Source organism: Symphalangus syndactylus, chromosome 8 (genome assembly GCF_028878055.3).
Source record: "Symphalangus syndactylus isolate Jambi chromosome 8, NHGRI_mSymSyn1-v2.1_pri, whole genome shotgun sequence".
Lineage (NCBI taxonomy): Eukaryota > Metazoa > Chordata > Mammalia > Primates > Hylobatidae > Symphalangus > Symphalangus syndactylus.
In genome coordinates, this window is record NC_072430.2 from 111038951 (window position 1) to 111065395 (window position 26445).

General features: G+C 38.1%; 1 protein-coding gene across 3 annotated transcripts in view; it reads left to right on the forward strand.

The window, feature by feature from the left end:
* ADAM23 (ADAM metallopeptidase domain 23) overlaps positions 1 to 26445 on the forward strand; it is a 178725-nt gene that overhangs the window by 79935 nt on the left and 72345 nt on the right. For all 3 annotated transcript variants that reach the window (XM_055290367.2, XM_055290366.2, XM_055290365.2), the window contains exons 4-7: positions 8383 to 8446; positions 20436 to 20518; positions 21605 to 21668; positions 25785 to 25857. In XM_055290367.2, the coding sequence (XP_055146342.1) occupies positions 8383 to 8446; positions 20436 to 20518; positions 21605 to 21668; positions 25785 to 25857 (284 nt within the window). The remainder of the gene's footprint in view (positions 1 to 8382; positions 8447 to 20435; positions 20519 to 21604; positions 21669 to 25784; positions 25858 to 26445) is intronic.

The window sequence follows — 26445 nt, forward strand, 5'->3', positions numbered from 1 at the left end:
AAAGTAAAAAAATGAAAAGAGTTCTTTTCCTAGAATGTGGCAAAAACTGGACTTGGAAGAGAGTAGTTTCTTCTGTACAAGGTTGCCAGAAGGCAAGGCTGATCATGGATCCTCTTCTGTTCTCTGCAGTATCACTATGTGTGATGCTTGCTTTATAGTTATGTTAATAAATATTGGATGTGTCAGAAAAGAAGCTGGATTAGCAATATTCACCAACTATATTCATTATTAGCTTTGAAATTTGTTCATCATAGCATTTCAGTGATGTGTAACTATGTGCAGAAGATACGCCTTTTTTATTTGGATCCAGTTTTCCTTGTGTTTAATTTTGTTTTTTTTGGTTTTATGACATACGGGGGTAAAACTAAATTGTGAAAGTAACCATGATTCTGTCATAAAGGAATCTCAAAATTACTGGAAACTTGGAGAGACACTGGTAGCCACAACTAGAAATGTGTTATCCACTTCATGTGGTCGGGCTTTAAGTTAAGGGGAAGAAATGAACATCTTTCATTTTTTATTTAAAGATTTTTCTTCTGATACCACCCTCCTCAGAAGGGAACTCTCACTGGCTTTTATCGGCTGATCAAGCCAGCTGAGTGAGGGTTCTCAGCTTTTATATCACCTCAAGTCTCCTAACTCTTCCTTTCTCCACTCTACAATTAGCTTGCAGGCCTGCCTGTGTTTCTTGTCCTCATTATACTAGGGTTTTCTAAACTTTATTATGGTTAATGGTACCATTACCTGAGATGCAGGAGTACCTACACATTTACATTTCCACTGCAATCTCTCATATGGTTTAGGAACACATTAAATTTCTCTTGTTACCCCAAAGAAAAACCTCTATACCCTATTCATGCTAGGAACATTCTCTGCCTGCAGTTCTGTTCCTATGAAATGTGCCCACACTTACCAGCCTTTGCCTGGCATGCCATCCTTGTCTGACTTAACACAAAGCCTCTATGCAACCTATAATTATTTTCACCCACTTTATATATCATTGCTACATGCTTAAATCCCAGCCTCTCCATGTCCTCGATCTTTTAATGTAGCTTAAAAGTCTTACTGTATTGTTCACACTCAAAGGAGTATATATTTTTTAGCTGAAACAACTTTTGGTATAAAAACTATTTTAGGTGGTATGAGTCTAATTTTTTTAAAACTTTAGAAAAGTAATGGTTGAAAAATTGTTATACTTTTAAAGTCTTCTGTTACAAAAAGAAAAGCAATATAAGAGCAAGCATAATTGTAGGATACAAGCTTATGTTTATATGAATGTATTGAGTTTAAATTTTGTGTTTGCATTACCACTTACAGTAATTATCTAGTGAATTTAAAATATCTTATGTGTATAAAAGGACAAAACAGAGAAGCTTCTAATGGAAAGAGGGAGCGGGCACGGTGCTTCACCGTGGCTTCATGGAGCCTTGGGCATAACAATGTCACTATGCTCGAGGCTCTATGAAGTTGAGAGTCTCCACAATGGCAGCATTGGTTGTCATTAAATGAATGAAATGTGGACCTGGAAGGAAGGGGTGGTAGGAGACTTCTTGGATGAATGTCAGGGCTCATTTGGGTGTGATTAGGGTTCCCAGTACTGAGAAGTTAAGCGCTTTCAAGCAGCAGATAATCAGATGACTGACTTTGCATGAGAAATATGGGCATTTGTGGTACTCCTTTTCTAGATATAATTTAATTTTTCTACTCTTTGTTTAACTTCTGTTCCAGTCCCAATTTGGACACATATGGAAGTAACTTACATGTTTTACTACTGAGAATTGAATTAGGGTATTTGTGCTACTGTTTACTTAGGAACAAAGATGTATGGCAAGGTGTATGGCTGGTCACCACCTGACAAGTTCAGTGTCTTGCAGTGAATGTGATCTCATAGCTTCCTGACTTCCACAACTTACACTGCTGACTCCGCTTGCCCAGATCCGCCTACTGATGTTATGCACCGAGAGAGCCTAAGGCACCTACTCAAGGCTTTCCTAAAACAGTGGCTGTATTAGTCCGTTTTCACACTGCTGATAAAGACATACCCAAGACTGGGTAATTTATAGAGAAAAAGAGGTTTAATGGACTCACAGTTCCACCTGGCTGGGGAGGCCTCACAATCATGATGGAAGGTGAATGGCACGTCTTACATCGTGGCAGACAAGAGAGAATGCGAGCCAAGTGAAAGGGGTTTCCCCTTATAAAACATCAGATCTCGTGAGACTTATTCACTACCATGAGAACAGTATCAGGGAAACTGCCCCCCATGATTCAGTGATCTCCCACTGGGTCCCTCCCACAACACGTGGGAATTATGGGAGCTACAATTCAAGATGAGATTTGGGTGGGGACACAGCCAAACCATACCAGTGGCCATGTGAAACCCAAAGGCCGTGACAGAACCCAAGAGCAACTGGAGGAGAAGACATACTCACAGACTGCTTGCTTACTAGAATCTCAGCTTTTGAGTATTTTCCACCTTGTAGACCAACCTGACCTTCCATGTAGAACTCGATGTGTATACCTTAAATTTGGCCTTTAGATAGGGTGACCATATGCCCCAGTTTTCCCAGGATAGCCCTTCCTGGTTTATGTGTGTCTGTTGTCCTGCCACAATTATTAATATGCCTCTTTTCACTTCCAGAAATGCCCAGTTTGGATGATAAATTATATGGCCATCCAGTTTTTAGGCCTTGGTGCTTGCTACTATTCATCTAGACTTTTTTTTACCTAGTTCTGCTGGTGAAGAACTGCTGTGTGGGCCTCTAGGTTCCTTCAGACAAGCTTCTTCTCAGCAACTCACTCAATTTCCTAGTTAGAAATAAACTGAGTGCTTAATACAAAATTTCAGAGAATACAGATTTTAGAACTAGAAAGGACTTCCAGAGACTGGTAGTTCAACCACTTTTTACAATGAAGTAAATGATTTTAAGTCATGTAGAAAAAATGATTTCCTTTGTGGTCCAATGTGTATCTTTTCTAGTAGTCTTCCTCAAAGCCCAAGGCCCAGTTAGCCACGTTGTCTTGTTCTGAACAATTGTTTTCTTTGATCAGCCTGCCCTTAAACTTTTCTGACCAGAATTACTCCAAAGAGAAGCATATTTTTGTTTGTTTGTTTTGTTTTATTCTGAGACGAGTGTTGCTCTGTTGCTCAGGCTGGAATGCAGTGGCGCGATCTCGGCTCACTGCAACCTCTGCCTCACGGGTTCAAGCAATTCTTCTGCCTCAGCCTCCTGAGTAGCTGGGATTACAGATGCGCACCACCACACCCGGCTAATTTTTGTATTTTTAGTACAGATGGGGTGTCAGCATGTTGGCCAGGCTGGTCTCAAACTACTGACCCTGTGATCCGCCTGTCTCAGCCTCCCAAAATGCTGAGATTATAGGCATGAGCCACCGCGCCTGGCTGGTTCTTTGTTTAAAGTAAGGGGTTCAAGTTATTTTCCAAAAAAACTGTAATCTACTCTTCTTCGTTAATAGCTTTCCTAGGTACTAGGGAATCTTGGTACCTAACTTTTCCAATTATTAGAATCCTTGGCTTCTCCATATGGAACTTCCTTGTAATGGAAGATATAAACTTTTGGGAGTTTTGACCACATGGCTGTTTATGTGTCTACTTACATTAGAAACATGAATCTCATATTCAAGGGTTCCAACAAATACACACACACAAACACACGTCTATACACATACATACAAAACCTTCCTGAGGTAAATCTCTTTTTGTGAATTTCCAATTCCTAAATATAATAGCTCTGCTTGTATATTTGCTGATGATTATGAAATTCTTTGAACATAGATTTCTAAAAGATATTTGTGATAAATCCTGAAATTAGGACAGTTTAGACAATGTTTCAGTGACAAACATGAAATCTGAGACTTCAGCACTGTAAAATGTTATCTCTTCCCCACACTGTGATCTAGTGCAAGTTGAGCAGCTCTTTTAGGCAGTTCATCTCCAAATCATGATGAAAGAGTCTAGGCTGCATTCATATTTCTGTTATGCCATCTGGAGCGTATGGCTTCCAGGGTTGCCATGGAAGAGAGGGCTTAGATAATCCTGCAGGGATTTTAGTGGTCACACTAGAGGGGCAGACATCACTTCCTTCATCTCTCATTAGCCGTGATCCATTGTCTTGGCCCTAACCTAACTGCTGCAGAACCTGCAAAATGTGATCTTATCAGGATGCCAGGAAGGGGAAAATGAAATAGCATTTGGTGGACACACAGCATTATTTCTGCCCCAGTTCCATTCATTGACCTGATTCTTGGCTCATTTGTCATGTTTCAATAGTTTTATTTTCTCCTGCTCTTACATGTTCTTCATATTTTGAGTAAAATCATATTTAGTCTGATTCTAGAGTTCCTAGAGTTTTCACTACTTTGGTGATGCAGATTCACCATGAAGGTGCAGAGTGAGTGGGTTCAAGAGTTTCCTTGTTCTGGTTCTTCCACTTTCTTTCACTGGCTTTGAACTTCCATCCTACGTTTATCCATTTACTTATAAAGGTCACTCCTCTTTCAACAGATAAGCTGCATGAGAAGCATGGGAGTAGCCACAGAATACAGCTTTTCTGTAGCTTCAGTGATTGAAAAAAGATGTTTATTTTAGAATTTAGGATGTTCCGAGTTTGCCCACAAGTTATTAGTGTCTTCAGAACCAAACATCCAATTGGCTGATCAACAAAGTAAAATGCCAGTTTATGTTTGGGTCCACAATTGCTAAATAGATGAGTATTAGCATTTCAGAACATTCTGTTTCCAACAGGAAATTGTATTAGGACTACAGAAAGCAGAGGTGGAGGAAAGGACAACTCATCTTCAGGCATGTAGAGACATAGATTACCTGTTCCTTCCCGGCTGGCTGGGGCTGGAGACACCACTGCACAATCAACTATTCCCTTCTCCCTTTTTAGCGTTTCTTGTCCATCATCAAAAATTACATTTCAATATTATTTCAAGACTTTTATAATTAATTAGGTTACATTTCAGTTGACGTAATTCACTCTCAAGGAAATTATAAAATAATATTTTTGAGTGAGGTGATCAATCTTGCACATTTGTGCTGATTTTGCTTAGTTTCAATTTGAGAGTTGCATTTTTCAGCCTGTTTCCAAGCCCATACAGCAGGTGTTGGTAGATGTTTGCTCACTCAGCAGATATTGATTAAGGGCCTACTATGCATTAGGCATTATGCCAGGTGCTAGGGATACTGTGATGAGTGGAAGAATTAGTTTCAAGGGAGGCTGGCTGTGGTCAGACAGAAGGAAAGGATGGAGTAAATGGGGATGTGTGCTGTTTATAGGAAGTAGAAGAGTGGACTGGCGTGGTGAGGAGGGGCATATGGTGGTGTATTTCTCTCAGTATTTGCCATAGACCTCCTGAAAAGTAGCTGTTTTTCTTCTTTAAGATTCTAAAATGCCAGAGATACTAGAAACAGGTATGTTCATAAGAAGAAGAGACCCTTAAAAAGAGTGAAGTAGGATAATTAAAGTGACCTTTATCAGATTTGGGAATTCATGGTTAGAATGCCCTTGTAATTACAGGCAAAATTAAAATAACATTGTTTCCAACTCTTAGACATGCTCCAATGATTGCGTGGTTGAAAATGTTGAAAATAGTAAATTACCTGTAGAGAGACACAGTTGGAATGTAGTTAGGGAGACCTCTCTGCCTTCTGGTGTTGCAGAAGCTTTCCACACAAGAATGATACCATCACCATCTTCATCTACGTGTATCACAGTGCTGGTAGCCAACTTAATTAACTAGCAGTGAAAGGAGTTTCTGCACTCTGAGATATTCCCCATATATACAGAGTTCGGTAATTGTCATTACTTTTACTATCTGAGATTTTTAAAAAGGAATGAGTAGACATACCACAATTTAGTTTCAAGTGTAGAATTATCCTTCAGTACACATTTGGTTTGTGATTTTAATGGGAAACATGTCTAAAGTTTAAGCATTGGCTTCATTTCTGTGTTGGAAAGGTTGTCCTTCAGCACACACAGGACATACCCAGGAGGCCCCCAGTTACTCTGTTGACTGGTGCTCAGCACCCCTTTCCAGCCCTCTTCACTGGATTATTTTTAGAATGCATCAGATGCAGCTCTCAAAATGATGCAAAATCATTGAGTCCTCCCATTTTTCAGCTAAAGAAGTAGTGTCACGCTTTCCTAACAAGAAAACCTACTATGAGGCAAAATTATAGAAAATCAGAATAGCAGAGTAGGGCACAAGCTGAGGAATCTTCTGCTTTAGCCCTTCATTTTTGCATAAGAAGAAGTAAAGACCCAAGTTTAGAGCATACAGCTGGCTTAGAGTGGGACCTACATTTGTCCTTCAGTTCCCATTAGGATTAAATGAGTTAATACCATTATCGTCCTTGTAACAGTACCTGTGCCATAGTAAGTGGTCAGCAAATGCCAGTTATCACTTGTCATTATTCCTAGTGATAGAGCCCAAACAGGAACCTAGATGCCCTAATAATCCAGTGCTCTTCAGGAGGCACATATTTTGTATTTCCACATTGTATGGGGAGAAATATGTTTTAAGAAGTTGAGTTAAAATAAAAATAGTGACCACCACAATGCCAATTTATGTGTACCTAATCAGCATACTCAGTACTCTGTACTGAATAAGTACTAGGCTAAGTACTGCATTTCTTAGCCCAGTACTGCATAGTCTGAGTTAAGTACTGCATATTCATGGTTTCCTTTAATCCTCACAATGTTCTGTGAGATTCACATTCTTGACCATCTCCATTTGACATACAAGTTGGGGAACTTGCCCAGGGTCACAACACTAATAAGGGGTTTTAAATAGGTTTTAAACACTGTTTGACTTCAATGACTTTCTTAACCTTTGTTATTTATTTGTTTATTTTAAATTTCTTTTTCTTTCTTTTGAGACAGGGTCTCGCTCTGTCACCCAGGCTAGAGTGCAGTGGTGCAATCATAGCTCACTGCAGCCTCGATCTTCTGGGCTCAAGCAATCGTTCCACCTCAGGCTCCCTAGTAGCTGGGACCACAGGTGCATGCCACCACACCTGGCTAATGTTTTAAATATTTTGGAGATGGGGGTTGCCAGGCTGGTTCTCAAACTCCTGGCCTCAAACAATTCTTTGCCTTGGCCTTCCAAAATGCTGAGATTACAAGTGTGAGCCACTGTGCCTGACCCCTTACCCTTTCTTTTATCCCAGGAATTGGCAAACTATTGCACACAAGCAATCTCTGGCCATTCTTAACTTGTACAGTCTGCAAGTTAAGAATGTTTATATATGTGTGTGTATATATATATATGTACATTTTTTTTTTGAAATGGAGTCTCACTCTGTCGCTCAGGATGGAGTGCAGTGGCATGATCTCGGCTCACTGCAACCTCCGCCTCCTGAGTTCAAGCGATTCTCCTGCCTCAGCCTCCTGCGTAGCTGCGATTACAGGCGCACGCCACCATGCGCGGCTAAGTTTTGTATTTTTAGTAGAGATGGGGTTTCACCATATTAGCCATGATTGTCTGATGGTCTCAATCTCTTGACCTCGTGATCCACCCGTCTTGGCCTCCCAGAGTGCTGGGCTTACAAGCGTGAGCCACCATGCCTGGCCTTGTTTTATATATTTTTTAGTGGTTGATAAAAATCAAAAGAAGAATAATATTCCGTAACACATAAAAATTATGTGAAATTCCAGTTTCAGTGTCCATACAGTTTTATTGGAATACAGCCATACTCATTTGTTTACATATTGCCCATGGCTGCTTTTGCAATATAATGGCTGAGCTGAGTAGTTGTAGTAGAGACCGCATGGCCCACGAAACCTAAAATATCTACTCCCTGGCCTTTATAGAAAACACTTGCTGACCTTTGCTTTATACTCTTCCTTGATGATTACATTTTATGACATTCCAACTGTTTAGGGCATAATTGTGGAATTTTTATAGGATCTGTCTCCTCGTGTTACTTGCCTTTTGGTTTGTTCTGTATTAATTAACATATCAATCAGATCCTGAATAATGTGAATAAAAAGAGTTCACCATCCGGGAGGCGGAGCTTGCAGTGAGCCGAGATCGCGCCACTGCACTCCAGCCTGGGCGACAGAGCGAGACTCAGTCTCAAAAAAAAAAAAAAAAAAAAAAAAGAGTTCACTGTTAGATTGTCTGTGTCTTGCCCTTTTTTTTTTTTTTTTTTTTTTTTTTTCATAGACTGGGGAGTAATTTATTCCTGGATACTGTGTGAGACTCTTGATGATAACCTGTTTTTGTTTCTGTACTAACCATGGACTGCAGCTATTTGTGGTTTGCATGCCCCTCACGTTCATTTATTGAGCCGATTGTTTTTAAACCTCTAAGTGTCTTAGATGCAGAAATCACTCTATTTTCTTTCCTTTGTAGTGGTTTGTTGTCTTCTGATTATGTGGAGATTCACTACGAAAATGGGAAACCACAGTACTCTAAGGTATGGTTACCGGTGTCCGCAAGTTCTCTAGTATAAGTGTACTTATCATAGAGTTGATCAGTGCACACTGCGTTGTTTTGACGTCTGTCTCAGTAAAATCACCTGTGCTCTTTTACAATGATACTATTTTTAGTGAGGAGAAATTTATTAAAATGTACAAATGTTTGAGGTAACATTAGGTATTCAGGACAAAAAATGTTTATTGTTTTGATTATACATACAGTACCTTTTGTGAGAGTATAAAGAGCTATACAGTTCCATATCAGCAACTGAAAGTAGTCAGTAAAGAAGGATGAGGTTCATGGCCATCAAATCTGGATTAGAAGACTGGATGGGCTGTTAGAATGATTCTTTAGTGCAAATGACTTTGCTGCCCAAGAAGGGCAGAGGACAGGTGGAGGAAGTGAGATTTAGGTAGTACTTTTTCTCTAACCTTCATAACAATTCTATGAGGTGGATGTTATTATTTCTGCTGTACTACGGAAGAAATTAAGGCAGAGAGAGGGCAAATAAGCCTGCTTAAGGCCATGGAGCACTGAATATGAGGGTACTTGGGTATCTGATTCCTTCATTTGGAGATGAACTTTCCTGTCTTCAGGGAGGATTAATAAAGAGCAAGTGGATTTGGGTTAAAGCAGGGGAGAGAGAGAGATGATTTGTACGTAAGAAACAGTGACCTCCGTCAGTCAGGGTGAAGATCCCCAGAATGGCTACAGAAAGAAACTCTGACTTTTAGGGAGTCAACAAGTGCCACTGAACCTGAGCAGTGTCCCTTGTGTCCCGGTTACCGGGGGCACAGGAAAGGAAACAAAGTGGGGAAACATCACTGGATTTGTTGTTTGTTTGTTTTTTCCTAGATTGCTAACACATGTCAGCATAAAAGTAGCACCTTTCCCATATATGGACTTGTGCCGTATAGGTAACTGGGATTTTCAGTCTGATGGCTTCTCAGCAAATATTTATAGGTGTCCTTCATTATAAATACTGCTCAGGAGGCCCTGGCATGTCTCAGGATTTATAACATTCCAATTTGTAATTGGACGTGTTTTCCAGCCTTTGAGTTTTGTGCCACAGATTAAGAACTTTCATGTATCATTCTTATTAGTTGTCAGTTCTTGCCGTAGGTTGCATTTGGGGGTTGTTGAATCTCCCTAAAAGTTAATACTGTGGAAAGTGAGCAGAAAAGCTAAATCAAGCGCGGGAACAAGCTTCCTGGCATTTGTACAAACTGAAGCTTCTGTCAGCTGTGCCAGGGCCCTAAGCACTGCGGATGCTGAATCATGAGCCTGGAGTAGACAAGATTGCAGGGAACTTTATAGACTCAGCAAATGAGCCACCTTTGCAGGACACAGAAACCTGATCCAGACTTCTGACTAAGGCACTCAGTTACTTTTTTTTTTTTTTTTAAAGAAACAGAATAGCTAATTGGCCTCCAGAGGTCATTTGAGGTCCCAAAAGGAGACCGTATCATTAATAAGACACTCCAAATCTGATATCAGTTGTAACTAAAACTTAAAACAAAAGGTATTTCAACTCTAGCAAAAGAAATTGTGTTCACCACAGTTTGTTTTTGTGTTCACTGCTTTTCTCTCTTTCATGATCCATTTTCTTCAAATAGCTCATATACCCAAACTTATGTGCTTCATAGATAATGAACTAACAGTCTGTTTTTTATGTGTTTGTATTTATGTACATCAGAAAAACCCAAGATGATATGGTGCACACTATTTTATATCAAGATTTTTAAAATGTAGCAAAATTTTAAATATTTTAGCATATACTAAGTAATCTTCTAAACCTTTAATTTTTAAAAACTTCATAATATTTCTAACTCATTTGTTATAATTTGTTTAAAAATGCCATGCTGATAGACATTTTGACTCTGTCCAATCTTTCACTATACGAATAACTTCAAGGGAAGGCCTTCCAGATACATTTTGAATACATCCCTTGTAATTGCTTCAGAATTAATTCTGAGAAAGGAATTTTCTGAGTCAGAGTTGGTACAATTTTTTAACACTCTTCATATATATTAATAATTTTTCTTTCTGAAAGTTTGTATAAATTCATATTCCTACCACCATTACATACATACATATATATATAAAGCATTTGTAAGTAAACTTCATGAAGATTGTCTTTTAGGTGCTTCAGAAAATCTTTGTACAGAGTACCAGAAAAGGAAATTAATATGTAAGAATGGCTAAGTTAAACTTATTTTCACATAATGCAGCCTTTTTTTCCCTAAAGATCTCAAATTGTTTTTTATTTTTATTTTTTTGAGACGGAATTTTGCTCTTACTGGCCAGGCTGGAGTGCAGTGGCGCAATCTCGGCTCATTGCAACCTCCGCCTTCTGGTTTCAAGCGATTCTCCTGCCTCAGCCTTCCAAGTAGCTGGGATTACAGGCATCTGCCACCGCGCCCAAACAATTTTTTTGTGTTTTTAGTAGAGATGGGGTTTCACCATGTTGGTCAGGCTGGTCTCAAACTGCTGACCTCGTGATCCACCTGCCTCGGCTTCCCAAAGTGCTGGGATTACAGGCGCGAGCCACCGCACCTGGCTCAAAGATCTCAAATTGTTTAGAGAAAAGTACATGCACACATTGTACACACACACGTAGACGCACAATATTATCCACATAACTAAAGAACAGTCTATTTGGCTATGAAGTTAAATATGAATGTGGATATTGACAGTATCCCAGGAATTGGTTGCAACCATACTTTGAAAAGAGGGTTGTCTAGGTTTTCCCATTTCACCACTACCAAGCCCCTCTCTCGTTCTTACTTCTCACTAAGAAAAGATTAATGTCTTGGCTTTTACTTTTATTGCATGCATGTGGGTTAAAAGTGCTTCTTTCCATGTGAAGCAAATACAGGAGCTGGAGAGGTCAAAAAGAAGCGTGTAATATGAATGCTAGGTATCAGTCCATGAATAAGGAAGAACTTTTGTTCTGCACTTGATGGAGCAATAGCTTTTGTTTAAGTTCCTACCAGTGCTTTGCACATAATATATAATAAAACTATTTTGTTGATTTTTTTACAACTTTAAAAAGTAATTTATTTACTTTTCTTATTTTATTTAAACAAATTTATTGGGATATAACTTATATATCATAAAGCATATAATTGTTTTTAGTATATCTACAGAATTGTGCATCCATCAACATAATCTAATTTTAAAATATTTTCATCGCTGCATAAAGAAGCCACACCACCTGTTAACAGTTGCTCTCTTTTACCAACAGTCTGTCTTTTACCAACCATAGGTAACCACTAATCTATTAATACTTCCTATCTCAATAGATTTGCCTATTCTGGACATAAATGAAATCATATAATAGGTGGGCCTTTGTGACTAGTTTCCTTTTTTGTCCCTGGTTTTAATGAGATATAATTGAAAAATAGAAATTACATATATTTAAGGTATGTAACTTAAATTGTATATATAGGAATTGTATGTATTATTCAAAACATCATGTTGATATGTTTATACATTGTGAAATGGTCACCACACTCAAGCTAATGAACACACCTATCACCTCACATAGTTATCTTTTTTCTTTTGTAGTGAGAACATTTAAGATCCACCCTCTTAGCATATTTCAAGTACTATATATTTGTTGACCAACTTTGCTGATGAGCCAATTTAAATAAGTTAATTTTTAGCATTTCAGTTCTTATAAAATAATAAGCATCAACATAACACTATGAAAGTACTTTTCAAAATTAACATATTTCTGTGAAGTCTTTTTTGGTGAGCTGCTAATACATATTTGTAAGTGCTTACTAATACTTTGATTTCTCTTCTGCTTACATCAGCAGTCATGATGAATAGATAGATGAAGTGCCTCCATCCCAACTTCCCTCTACCTTATTACTATCATTATTAGGTGGGGAAGGCATCTTTTCCTAGGTCTATTTCCTCACCCTGGCTTCTTTCTATTCCCTTGCTCATTCTTGCTCAGGGAAGGAAGAGCAGCTTGACTGCTGGGAAAGTATGTCTGTGCAGCCAGTTCCTCCCTCCCTTTTTTTTTTTTTTTTTTGTAGGACCTACCTTCCTATAGGAAGAGCACATTCTCTCCACCTTTCTCTTCTCTGAATTGTACTGTGGCCACCCTCATATGTGTATGTGACTGGGGTTAGATTGTCCCACGTTGTCTCTGCCTGGGTGGGTAAGGCTTGCTAACTCCTGGGTGCAGCATTAGCAGGCCTATTAGATTCTCAACTAATCCTCTCCTCCAGTATAGCTCTATAATAAATGAAGGTGACATTTTGATGTTTCAATTCTATGTCACTCTTTCATTTAGTTTTAAACTTGAGTGGGCACCGATTCATGCTCACGAGGATGGCTATAATGAAAATGATGGACAATATAACAAGTGCTGTCGAGATTGTGGAGAGATTGGAACCCTCATACACAGCTTGTGGGAATGTAAAATGTTGCGTGGCTGCTTGGCAGAACAGTTTGGCAGTTCCTCAAAAAGTTCAACAAAGAGTTACCATATCACCCAGCAGTTCTACTCCTAGGCATATACTCAAGTGAATTAAATACATATGTCCACAAAGAAACTTGTACATAAATGTTCATAGCATTATTCATAGTAGCCAAAAGGTGGAAACACCCTAAATGTCCTTCAATTGATGAAGGAATAAAGGAAATATGGCATATTCACATAGTGGAATTACTATTCAGTCATAAAAGGAATGAAGTACTGACACATACTACACCATAGATAAATCTTGTAAACATTATGCTAAGTAAAATAAGCCATACACAAAGGGGCACATATGATACGATTCTGTTTATTTGACATGTCCAGAATAGGCAAATTCATAGGAACTGAAAGTAGGTTCATGATTGCCAGGGCCTGGTGGAGTGGAGGGGAGGAGAAATGGGGACTGATTGCTAATGGGTACACGACTTTTTTCTGAGGTGATGAGACTACTCTGGAACTAGATAGTGGGGATAGTTATACAACTCTGTGAACATGTGAAGAAAAACACTGAATTTTATACTTAAAAAGGTAAACGTTATGATTTCTGAATTATATCTAAGCAACAACAATAAAAAACCCAGGTGGGTAATAAGAGTTTATTTACCCACCCTCTTCATCAAACAAGAATCCTTAAGGATTGGTCTTGTCACATATGCTCATGAATAAGCCATTCCTGTTCATTCATTAAACAAATATGGTTTTACTGTATAGCATAATGTCCTTCAGATCCACCCATATTTGGCAAATGCCAGGATCTCCTTTTTTAAGGCCGAATGCTATTCCATTGCATGTGTGTGTGTGTGTGTGTGTGTGTGTGTGTGTGTGTTGAAATAAGCCAGACACAGAAAAATATTCTGTGACCTCACGTGTAGAATCTAAAAAAGTCAAATATGTATTTAGGTTGGTGCAAAAGCAATTGTGGTGTTCGCCATTGCAAGTAATATCAAAAACCACAGATACTTTTGCACCAACCTAATAGAAACAGAACAGTGGTTACCAGGGGCAGGAGGTGGAGGGGTGGGAGTGGGGTGGTGGGTTGGAGAGATGTAGGTCAGATGGTACAAAGTTGCAGTTATATAGGCTCTAAGTCTAAAGATGGAATGGATAGCATGAGGGCTATGGTCAGTCATATTGTATGATGGGAATTTGCTAAAACAGTAGATTTTAGGTGGTCACACCACACACTTACACAAAATGTAACTGTGAGGTAGAAATAAGACATGTTAATTTGATTGACTATAGTAATAATTTCACTGTGTATATCAAAATATCATGTTGTATATTTTAGATATACACACCTTTTTTTTGGGGGGGGGACAGTGTCTCGCTCTGTCGTTCACGCTGGAATGCAGTGGCGCAATCTTAGCTCACTGCAACCTCTGTTTCCTGGGTTCAAGCGATTCTCCTGTCTCAGCCTCCCGAGTAGCTGGTATTACAGGCACGTGCCACCACGCTTGGCTAATTTTTGTATTTTTAGTAGAGACAGAGTGTCACCGTGTTGGCCAGGCTGGTCTCGAACTCCTGACCTCAAGTGATCTACCCACCTCAGCCTCCCAAAGTGCTGGGATTACAGGCATGAGCCACTGTGCCCGGCCTGATATATACAACTTTTAAAAAACAAAAAAGCAGAAAAAATATTGATTTACTTTGTACTGTGACCTCGTTGAGGTCATAGTTCCTGTTCTAGGTACTAGATATGTATCAGTGAACCAAACAGATAAAGATCCCTGCCCTTGTGGGTCCTGTGTTCTCTTCTCACCTTTATTCTTTTCTTTATCAGTATAACCCCATCACCCTTTTAGAATGTTCTTTGTGCTTTCCTTATCAAATCATCCTCACAGCTCAGCTCAAGCTCGCTTCTAAGAGTGAAGGCTTTTTGGCAGCAGGAGAGCATGGATTGTGATCAGGTGCGCGTGGCTCCTGGCTGAGAGGTAGGGTTGATGCAGGGTGGAGGAGATTGGAGGAGTGCGTGTTCTGAAGACCCTGTCCAGTGTATGAGTAAGGTAGGGTGGGCCCTGCAGAAGTCAATCAGAGTCTGGCCGAGGTGCTGTATTGGAGTCAGGGGTATTTTCAGACACACAGGTCTGCCTGTCTTCCCTTTTCTGAGTGTTTCCCCACTTCTTTCTGCTTCCTTTCCATTATTTTTCTCATTCCCTCTTCTTTTAGTAATATTTTAATGAAGTTTTCAGACTATTTTTTAAATCTATTTTCCCTTCTTTTTTACTGCCTCTCAGCTTGCCATAATTGGGTTTAAAAATTCGTGTTTGTATTGTTTCTAACCAAAGAGTTAGATAAAGTTTGTATTTCCACTCCTATATTAAAAATGGCTCTTTTACTTATGTGTACACTAGAATTTTTTCCCTAGTTTTTGAATTAATAGCCAGTTTTTTAAAAAGTTTCTTACCACTGCATAAATAATAAACAATTTAAGCAATAACAAGGAAAACAAAACTATCCGCACTAAATCACTTAAATTAGATCCAGGATTATCAGTTACTTGAATTTTGAGTATAAAGTTGAAATTATTATTAATCATTCAAAATATTGACCTTCCTGGCAACATTCAGAGTACATTATAGAATATGAAAGGAGCATGGGGTTAAAAAATGCCCCAAGAAATCAAGATAGCAGATGACACTAGTCCTCACAAAGCTATTTTAAGTTTGAATAGTATAATTTATGTGAACTATTAAAAATTTACATAGCATTGGTACAGCCAAACTGTTCTAATACTTTATTAATTAAACTACTGCAAGAACATTTTCCCCATTAAATTTAATGAAGGTAAATAATTAAACAAATTATTTAATAATTTCTTTGTTGGGGTCTCAAGTTCCCCAATTCTCCAAAATTATTATTTTTTATTTCCTTATTCTGCAGTACTCAAAATCAGGTATTCATGTCCCATTATAGATATCTTTTTTCTATTTCTCATTTGTCATCCACTCACTGATTTTTAAAATAGTTTAGCGTATCCTAGTAGTGATAAGCTTGAAGAATTTAAAGATATGTATATAGAATAATCATTTGAGTATAGTGTCAGTAGTTTTTATTATATTCAGAACCTAGATATCATAATATACACATTTTCTAGTTAAGAGCTGTGTAGTTTCTTTTCAAATGTTTATCCAGACCTGCAGGAATAGATTGAAAATATCAGTGTGTGGTCACTATGAATGTCCAGGTTTTTGGGCTTTTCATAAGCAATAAAGAACTGGCTGATGGAACTTTACCATGCAGATGAAATAATTAAACAGACACAAAGGTGGGGTGCTTTTAAAAACCAAATTGAAACTATTGGTTCTATTTCCACTAAAATGAGTAGAATCAAACAGTTCCTGTTGTTATTACTATTATTATTATTATCATTATTATTTTTTATAGAGGCAGGGTCTTTCTACATTGCCCAGGCTGGTCTCAAACTCCTCCTGGGCTTAAGCAATCCTCCCTCCTTGGCCTCCCAAAGTGCTAGGATTACAGGCATGAGCCATGATGCCTGCCCAGTTCCTGTTATTAGATTAGTAATACCAGAGAACTGGATATTTTTTTTCCCCTACAAGTTGTTATCACTAGAGTCACAAAGTTATTATCCCCAGCCACTTCTGGTTAGGAAGTATTTTAAAAGATGGACATGGCTTCAGTGTGTCAGTATATGAAGAAGAAGCCTGGTAGGTTCCAATGGGATTCTGAGATTGGAAACGTTGTGGAGCAGAGTTATTATTTGAGCATGATCTGGCTTGTGGAGCATTCAGCTGTGCAAGTAGCAGGCTGAGAAAGGTAGGGAGCATACTAGGATTTTTAATTTCCTGTGACTAGCCAATAACTTCCACTTATCAGATGCTCCATTTTTGTTGGATTTAATTAACTGACAGTTTTGGATTCGAAAATGCTGATGTCTGTATGGGTGCACAGAGACCTGTGTCATGGGCTGAATCGAGCCCTTTTTGGTTGTCCCTTCTGCCATTTGACAAGTCACAGGTCTGTGACCCACTCCTAGGTGGTCAGGGCCAGCCCTCTTTAATTGTCTGAGGCCTTCCTAACTGGAGAAAGAAACATGGACTTGAGAACCTGAAGATGTGGGAATCAGCTTGTCCTTTTGTTATTTTTAGAAGAGCCTTTTGCACTTTGTTTCTGTACCCATATGGGTACATGGAGACAGCCATCACTGTGAGGTAATGGTTGTTGAAGATGGCCAGATCCCTGGGTGGAAGGCACCCCTGGAGCTGACTGTCCAAAGTCATGATTGCCAGTGCCCTCTAGAAGTGGGCTCCCTGTACTGGCCCACTACTGTTATGCTTGGCACCCAAGATGGATTGCTCTTTCTCTCTCAGGATTTATTTTATATGAGATAACTCAAGATCTTACTTTGCAGTGGTCTGAAGTGTTACCAAATAATATTTTTCCGTAGTACTTTTTAAAAACTTGGTATAAATTTAGTAATAAAAAAATTAGAAAAATCCTCTAATACCGCTAGTACTAGTATTAAATTGAAGCTACCAAATTGCTTATAATGCTTAATATAACTACACAATTTAGCTATTAAAACTTTCTTATGATGATAAACATCAGAGATTGGGTGTTGCCTGAAGTCTCATTTAAGTTTCAAAAAATACAGTGATTCAAGGCCAGGCACGATGGTGCATGCCTGTAATCCCAGCTACTCGGGAGGCTGAAGCACAAGAATTGCTTGAACCTGGGAGGTAGAGGTTGCAGTGAGCTGAGATCATGCCACTGCACTCCAGCCTGGGTGACAGAGTGAGACTGTCTTTAAAAAAAGAAAAGAAAAGAAAAGCAGCCTTTTACGTTACACACACACACACACACACACACACACACACACACACACACAGTTGATCCTTGAACTGCCCGGGTCCACTTATATGTAGACTTTTTTCAACCAAACACAGTATTTGTGGGATGCAAAACCTGTGCATATAGAGGGCTGACTTTCCCATATATGTGGTTTCCACAGGGCCGACTGTGAGACTTGAGTATGTGCAGATTTGGGAATATGTAGGGGTTCTAGAACCAATCCCTGACTGTATAAATATATATTTATCTCTGTTTTCTCCCAATAACCCACCTAAATAACAGGGGATAAAAAAGGATATGAACCCACCAATACAAAGACAGGAGAAGAGAAAACAAGCAGGTGAGACATAGCCATAAAATTTCAGGAGCTGGGAAAGTGGATGAGGGGTGACTCTTAGCTTTGAGCTTTTCATGCTCTGCTAAGTTCGTTTGGGGAGAAACCAAGAAGAAACAAGTCAACTCATGTCACTTATCCCAGAAAGGCAGAAATAAAAGCATCTGAAAAAAGAAAAATTGGTTGAAAGTAGATGTAGAGTGGTTAAGTCCCCAATTTACTGCTTGCCCTGTGGAGCCAGATAACCAGATAGGAAGTCGAGGACTTCCCTAGTCTGGTAGGAGCTCATGTATGGAGAAAAATGAATATAAGAGAATTCTCAGCTGTATTTTATAAATAATAAAAATTCTTATTTTTATTATAAAAATTCTTATATGAATATTATTTATAAATATTTTTATAAATAATAAAAATTATTATTATTTATTAAAAAAAGCTGCCCAGAACTGAAGTGCATAGTTTTCTTGATTAAAAGGTGTTACAGCGGGAGGCTGAGGCAGGAGAATCTCTTGAACCCGGGAGGCGGAGGTTGTAGTGAGCTGAGATCATGCCATTGCACTCCAGCCAGGGCAACAGGGTGAGACTCCGTCTCCAAAAAAAAAAAAAAAAATTAAAGTGTCACAGAGTACCCAGTACAACAAAGGAGCAAAAATTATTAAAAAAAAAAAAAAAAAAAAATTAAAAATGGAGCAAGAAAGAAAATACAATAATTATAGTGGCAGAGCTGTGAACAATATTTGTGTACACATGAACAATGAATATAGATTTAACTAAAACTGGTGATATGAATTAGAATGTATTGGGGGTGAGAGAGGTTTTCAAGATCCGATATTAGGTAGATAATTTCTAAAATGGAATTAGTCAGAACATAAAAGTATAAACATTCAAAAGTATGTAGCCAAACACCAGAAGAAACAGCTTAAAACATTAAAAATGGTTGCCTTGGAGGTGGAGGGGAAAGAGGGACAAAGGAAACTGTGTTTTTTTAAAAATAAAACTTGTATCTCACTGTGGTTTTGATTTGCATTTCTCTGATGGCCAGTGATGATGAGCATTTCTTCATGTGTTTTTTGGCTGCATAAATGTCTTCTTTTGAGAAGTGTCTGTTCATGTCCTTTGCCCACAGTGAGTGAGATACCATCTCACACCAGTTAGAATGGCCATCATTAAAAAATCAGAAAACAACAGGTGCTGGAGAGGATGTGGAGAAATAGGAACACTTTTACACTGTTGGTGGGACTGTAAACTAGTTCAACCATTGTGGAAGTCAGTGTGGCGATTCCTCAGGGATCTAGAACTAGAAATACCATTTGACCCAGCCATCCCATTACTGGGTATATACCCAAAGGACTATAAATCATGCTGCTATAAAGACACATGCACACGTATGTTTATTGCGGCACTATTCACAATAGCAAAGAGTTGGAACCAACCCAAATGTCCAACAACGATAGACTGGATTAAGAAAATGTGGCACATATACACCATGGAATACTATGCAGCCATAAAAAAGGATGAGTTCATGTCCTTTGTAGGGACATGGATGAAACTGGAAAACATCGTTCTCAGTAAACTATCGCAAGGACAAAAAACCAAACACCGTATGTTCTCACTCATAGGTGAGAATTGAACAATGAGAACTCATGGACACAGGAAGGGGAACATCACACTCCGGGGACTATTGTGGGGTTGGAGGAGGGGGGAGAGACAGTATTAGGAGATATACCTAATGCTAAATGACGAGTTAATGGCTGCAGGAAATCAACATGGCACATGGATACATATGTAACAAACCTGCAGATTGTGCACGTGTACCCTAAAACCTAAAGTATAATAAAAAAAAAAAAAAAAAAAAACTTGTAGTTATTATTTGACTTTGAAAACCACATTCCTATATTGCTGCTAAAATGTTTTTAAAGTTAATTTTTAAAGGTAAGAAAACAAATAAGATATTGTATAATTTTCCATCAAAAATGATTATAAACAAACTTTTGGAGTCTCTCTTCATTCAAGTGGAAGTCCTTATTCCATAACAACATCTGATAAGTACCTGTACTCCTATAATACATACTTAAGAAATGTATGTTTTATTAATTACCTTGGTGTCATTGTTTTTTAAAGGCTTTTCTCCTTCATTCAATTTAATACACACATGCTTGTTATAAAAAAGTTGAAAAATTGCCTAATCTTATTTGCAACTTTATATAGGAGGAGTTTCTAGGGTTATTAATACAGTCCACATATATGCTCATCCTTGCATTTCTTCTTGCTTTATGGAAGCACCCAAAGAATTAATTATAATGCGTGAAATACAACCAATCCATGAAACCTTCTGCTTTCCAGGGTGGAGAGCACTGTTACTACCATGGAAGTATCAGAGGCGTCAAAGACTCCAAGGTGGCTCTGTCAACCTGCAATGGACTTCAGTAAGTGGGAATCTCATTGGCATTTTATTCATTGACCCTTTCCAGTTTCCCTTTTATGGATATATATATTTTAGTGACTCTTCTGTGCCAGTGCTGTGTTAGGGACTGCATATATATGGAGTGGTGCACAAGTGTTTGCAGGAGATTCAGAGATTAACCAAATGATTACATAGATAAATGTTTAATTACTATTGTGTTAAGAGCTGTAAAGGGGAAGGACAGGAGCTTGTGGAGTGGCAAAACCTAGTCCAGGAAGGTTTCCTAGCGGCATATTCCAGAGGACATATCAGTTAGACCTACATCTAGACTTAAGAGTCGGTAGGCCTTAGATCTAAGAAACTTAGACCTAACAGTAAGTTGGAGTTAGCCAGGCAGGGGTGGGGTGACAAAGAGGAGTTCGCACATTGACCTAGGGGTGGGTTCTAACAAAACCATGTGTCGGCACCTTTTAGACCTGGACACAATAGCACCTCATATAAAGACTTAGTTTTGGCCGTGTGATGACAAAGAATCTTGAAACTTTTCGCCGTTTTATAAAAAACCTTATGTCTCTGAAAATTAAATGTAATTTGTATGACATAGAGTTGTACTGCTTGATGGCAGTTCAGAATTTATAAGCATAAAGATACCACTGTTTGCTTCTTCAGAACCAGATGGTTTTAGATTATTCTCATATATAAAGAATCTGTTTTCTTACAGATGATATTGAATTTGCATAATTAGAAATTTGTATAGTTGTACATGGTTCTGGAATAATTACTTTAGAGACTGCCACTGAGTGAATAGTCCTATCCCAGAGTAATTTTCTAATCTGTCTGTTGAATTTCAAACATCAGTTATATCAGGTATAATTCGCATGCATTTGATGTATACTTTTATAATTTTATAGCCTCCATGCTGCCTAATAGAGTGCTGGGGCCACACTGGGACTCCATGCAGATATGTGAATTAAACTTGTGACAGTGTAAAGGGATTTGTTCAGTTATACTCTTTATTTTGAAGACACAATAATGAAGCTCACTTGCTATTTCTTGCCATTTCCTGTGTTTGTTTATTCTCTTCTTTGTGTGGTTTCTTTTGTGCTAGTGGCATGTTTGAAGATGATACCTTCGTGTATATGATAGAGCCACTGGAGCTGGTTCATGATGAGGTGAGTCTATGCCATCAGTTGCCTGATGGCGTTCTACTCCTCCAGCAACTTTGTCTTTGAGAAGAAAAGAGAAAAGAATGTAGATTTCAAAGTGCCTTTGTACGTGTTACCTTATTTCAAACTTAGAGTAGTACCCTGAGTTTTGAAGTTTAAGCTGCACATGCCAGGCCCATGTACCCGTAAGGGATAATAAAAGACATCAAACATGGGTTTTCTGAAGGAAATCCTAGTCCTTCCCAGTTTATGAAAAGAGCAGAGAGGATATTTTGTTTTGTACTAGCCAGCCTGCTTACTTTAAACTAGCTTTCATAGAAGTCATTATACGAAAAAGATACTTGCACACACACATTTATAGCAGCACAATTTGCAATTGCAAAAATATGGAACCAGCCTAAATGCCCATCAGTCAGCGCATAGATAAATAAAATGTGATACACACACACACACACACACACCATGGAATACTACTCAGCCATAAAAAGGAATGAAATAATGGCATTCACAGCAACCTGGATGGAATTGGAGACTATTACTGTAAGTGAAGTAACTCAGGAGTGGAAACCAAACATTGTATGTTCTCATTCATATGTGGGAGCTAAGCTATGAGGATGCAAAGGCATAAGAATGATACATTGGACTTTGGGGCTCAGGGGAAAGTGGAAGGTGGTGAGTGATAAAACACATTGGGTATAGTGTACACTACTTGGGTGATGGGTGCACCAAAATCTCAGAAATCACCACTAAAGAACTTATTCATGTAACCCAACACCACCTGTTCCCCAAAAACCTATTGAAATTAGAAAAAAAATGGCTTTCATTCTTACTGTCATCTTTAGACAATTGTGTGACTATAAGAATGTACTTAACTTTTATGAACCTGAAAATCTTTAGTGGGGAAATCTGTGGGCTGAACTATGATTATATTATAGAATACTTAGTTTTCTTTACAGATAGGGAAGAAAATAATGTTTAGAGTCATGCACAAACCAGTGATTTAGACAAGAAATCACATGCTCTAACAGTGTTGCTTGCTAATAAAATGCAATCAAATTTAAAATTTGACATATATTCAGTAAATATTGTATTGAGGGCTTACTACAAGCTGGGTATTATTTTAGGTTCTGGGGATACTTTGGTGACAAAATAGACAGAGATTGAACCAAATGGGGCTTACAGTCTACAGAGGCAGATAGGGATACACAGAATGAATAGTAATTACATGTGGTATGTTAGATAGTGATACATGGTAAGGAGAAAAAGTGAAGCCAGGAGGGTGGAGAGTTAATTTTTGTTTTGTTTTGTTTTGAGACGGAGTCTCGCTCTTTCGCCCAGGTGCCCAGGCTGGAGTGCAGTGGCACTATCTCGGCTCACTGCAAGCTCTGCCTGCTGGGTTCACGCCATTCTCATGCCTCAGCCTCCCGAGTAGCCGGTACTACAGGTGACCGCCACACGCTCGGCTAATTTTTTGTATTTTTAGTAGAGACAGGCTTTCACCATGTTAGCCAGGATAGAGTTAAATTTTTCATACATACACAGTTCCAGGAAGTCCACCAAGAGAAGACAAGTGGTGAATGAAGAACTTAAGGAAATTAGAGAGCTGGAAGAACATTCTAGAAGATGAGCGAATACAAAGGCCTTGAGGCAGGAGTGTGCCTAGGGTGTTCGAGGAACTTTGAGGAACCTGACAGGGTTGGAGAGGAGTGAACAAGAGGGAGAATGGGAGGAGATTAAGGCACTGAGAGGTAACAGTACAGAAGTCAGATCAGTGAAAAGAACTGTAGTGGGAAAATAATATTTTGTGAGTGATAGAGTTAGAATATTGCAATTATTTGATGGGGAACAGAAAACATTTTTTATCTTTAGGGATTTCAAATTTAGATAAAATTGGGCTGGGCGTGGTGGCTCACGCCTATAATCCTAGCACTTTGGGAGGCTGAGGCGGGCAGATCACGAGGTCAGGAGTTTGAGACCAGCCTGGCCAATATGGTGAAACCCTGTCTCCACTAAAAATACAAAAATTAGCTGGGCGTGGTGACGGGAGCCTGTAATCCCAGCTAGTGGGGAGGCTGAGGCAGAAGAATCACTTGAACCTGGGAGGCGGAGGTTACAGCGAGGCAAGATTGCGCCATTGCACTCCAGCCTGGGCGACAGAGCGAGACTCCATCTCAATAAATAAATAAATTAATTAATTTTGAAACAGCTAATAGTCAAATAGCCTGCTGATAATAAAAGCTGAACAGACAAACTTTTACTGTCTTGGTTATGGCAATGTATGTATGAATATGGGGGTGAATTTCAAAGTTGATGCAGAAAAGTTTTAAAGGATTGGTGTTTGAATAAACCTCTGTCATTTTCAACTAGTAACTATAAAAATTATCAGGTAATGAAGACAGGCCACTTAGATAAAGACATTTTGATTAAGTAAAATGTTATTCTTCTCACTCCAGTAAGGAAAGATAATCTGTGTACAGCAAAATTATTTGACTCATTCAGCAAAAACTCTGACTTTGATTTCTGGCTTTGATTAATGGCCCTGGTACCCCAACAAAATCCACAAAGAACAAAACACAGATTCCCAAATAATAACTATTTAAGCCTTAGAGTTTTTCAAATGTATAAAATGAGATAATTTTTTAATGCATTCATAGTAGGGCGATTTTGTAGATTTGATGAATTAATAAATCTAGGTGGCAATGTCTATTAAACTGTCATAAGGATTTATAAATATAAACTATTGTTATAATGTTTAAAGCATTGGTTTTGCATTGTTTACTTATGATCATATTATTCAGGGCCTGATTGTTACATGCAAATTGCCTTCTCTTTGCCTTCCTTCCTGTTGCCTGCCTTTTGGTTATGTAATGATTTGTCCTCATCCACACTGTGGGTAGAGGAAAGGAATAGTGCTTTAAACTTTAAATTAGTCGATTTTTTAAATTGTGTTGCTGATCCCATTGTTAATTTCATTACTATCTTTTCACCTTTTACCAGAATTTAGAGCTTACTGTAATTAATTTTAGATATTTTGATGTTTAATTTGTTATTATTATTGATTTTAGTATGCTTTGTGATAAGTCAAGTAATATGCATGGGATATTTCTAATGAGAATTCATGTTAACTATCAAGTCATAAATGAATAGCAAAACTGTTATAAGTTTTATGTAACCTATTAAGAAGTTTCTTTTTTATAACTTTTTCTGATTATTAAACTAATATAGGAAATTTGGAAAAGCAAAACAAATACTTAAATAGTAATTTTCCATTATGCTGTCCCTCAAAGATAACTTCTTGTCATGTTTCAGAATATGTTCTTCCAGTTTTCAATGACATAGTCCCATATATTTTTAAAAATAAATTGGATCGTTATTTTATAAGATAATTTTAAGACAATGATGTATCTCCCTGAGCCTCAATATCTTTATTTGTAAAATACGGATAAACCATGCATTATATGGGGTCTTTGTCAGGACTAAATTAAGTAATGTGTACATTAACAGTACCTGGTACATACTATGCACTCAGTAATGGAAGCTAATCGTAATAAGAATAATGGTAATAGACATTCCTAAAAGCATAATTTCTAGGGCAAAAAATGTAAATGTTTTCACATTTGTTGATACACCTTACTAAATTTCTCTCTCAAATTATGCTACCAATTTCCTCTCGCCAGCAAGGTGTGAGAGTGCTTTTGGCCTTGCAATGGTAATTAACTATGGATATCGTAATTTTTAAAACTTCATCAGTTTTATGGCAAAAGTTGGTGCTTCATTTAAAAAAATGCATGTTGAAGGAAGATGTAAGCATTCGGCATGTTTTTACATGTTTATTGACTTTTTGTGTTTCTTGTGAATTTCCCATTTATAGCTTTGAAGAAAGCTAAGATTTAAGAGTAACCAATAACACTATGTTTTTATCTAAACTGGGGCAATTAGATGATACTCTTTTATTTAAAATTAAGATTTCAATAAGACATATACTTTTCGCTTTTGATAGCTAAAAAACTGACATATAAATATTCCCATTTTAGGAAGGACATTAGAGAAAGTTCTAACACTGTTTCATAGAGGCTTGTTCACATCTTGCTTTCTAAATTGCCTACAATTGTTTTGTTTCAGAAAAGCACAGGTCGACCACATATAATCCAGAAAACCTTGGGGGGACAGTATTCTAAGCAAATGAAGAATCTCAGTAAGTTTTAACTAAAATAGCGATTATATTTTATGTAGTACGAGCTGTTACTTGGTGGAGCTCAGTAGATATGCAGGCTTGTTGGAAGTGGAATTGGTCTGATATCTGGGGTGAACATTGTGGATCAGCACTGGAATGAATGGTGGCTCTTGTGTAAAGAGGCATGGAGAGTCATTTCCAATGCAACGACTAAAACATGAAGCCTGTGAGTAAAGCTGCCTTGGGAACCAGAAAGTGTGGCCAAATTTAGTAGAGTGATTTACAGTGAGGTTCATCCTGAAATTTTCCTGGCAGTTTGCTGCTCTTGAGCCAGCTTGGATTGCCTCCCTCTCATGCTCTGCTCCAGACACATCTTAAGTGTGCTAATGTTGGCAGAAGCTTCTTTTGGATTGTTGGGGCATGTGATTTTATTTCTGTATATTACTGCTAAAAGTCTTTAATAATTTATGCAAAAGCTAATGTCATACATTATTTTGAATGCTAAAATGAATTAGACATAGTGGAACTCTCTCAGATTTTCAGATATTGTCAAGTGATTGTATGTCAAATGTGCATCTTCTAATGAATCTTGAACATTATGTTTTCTTG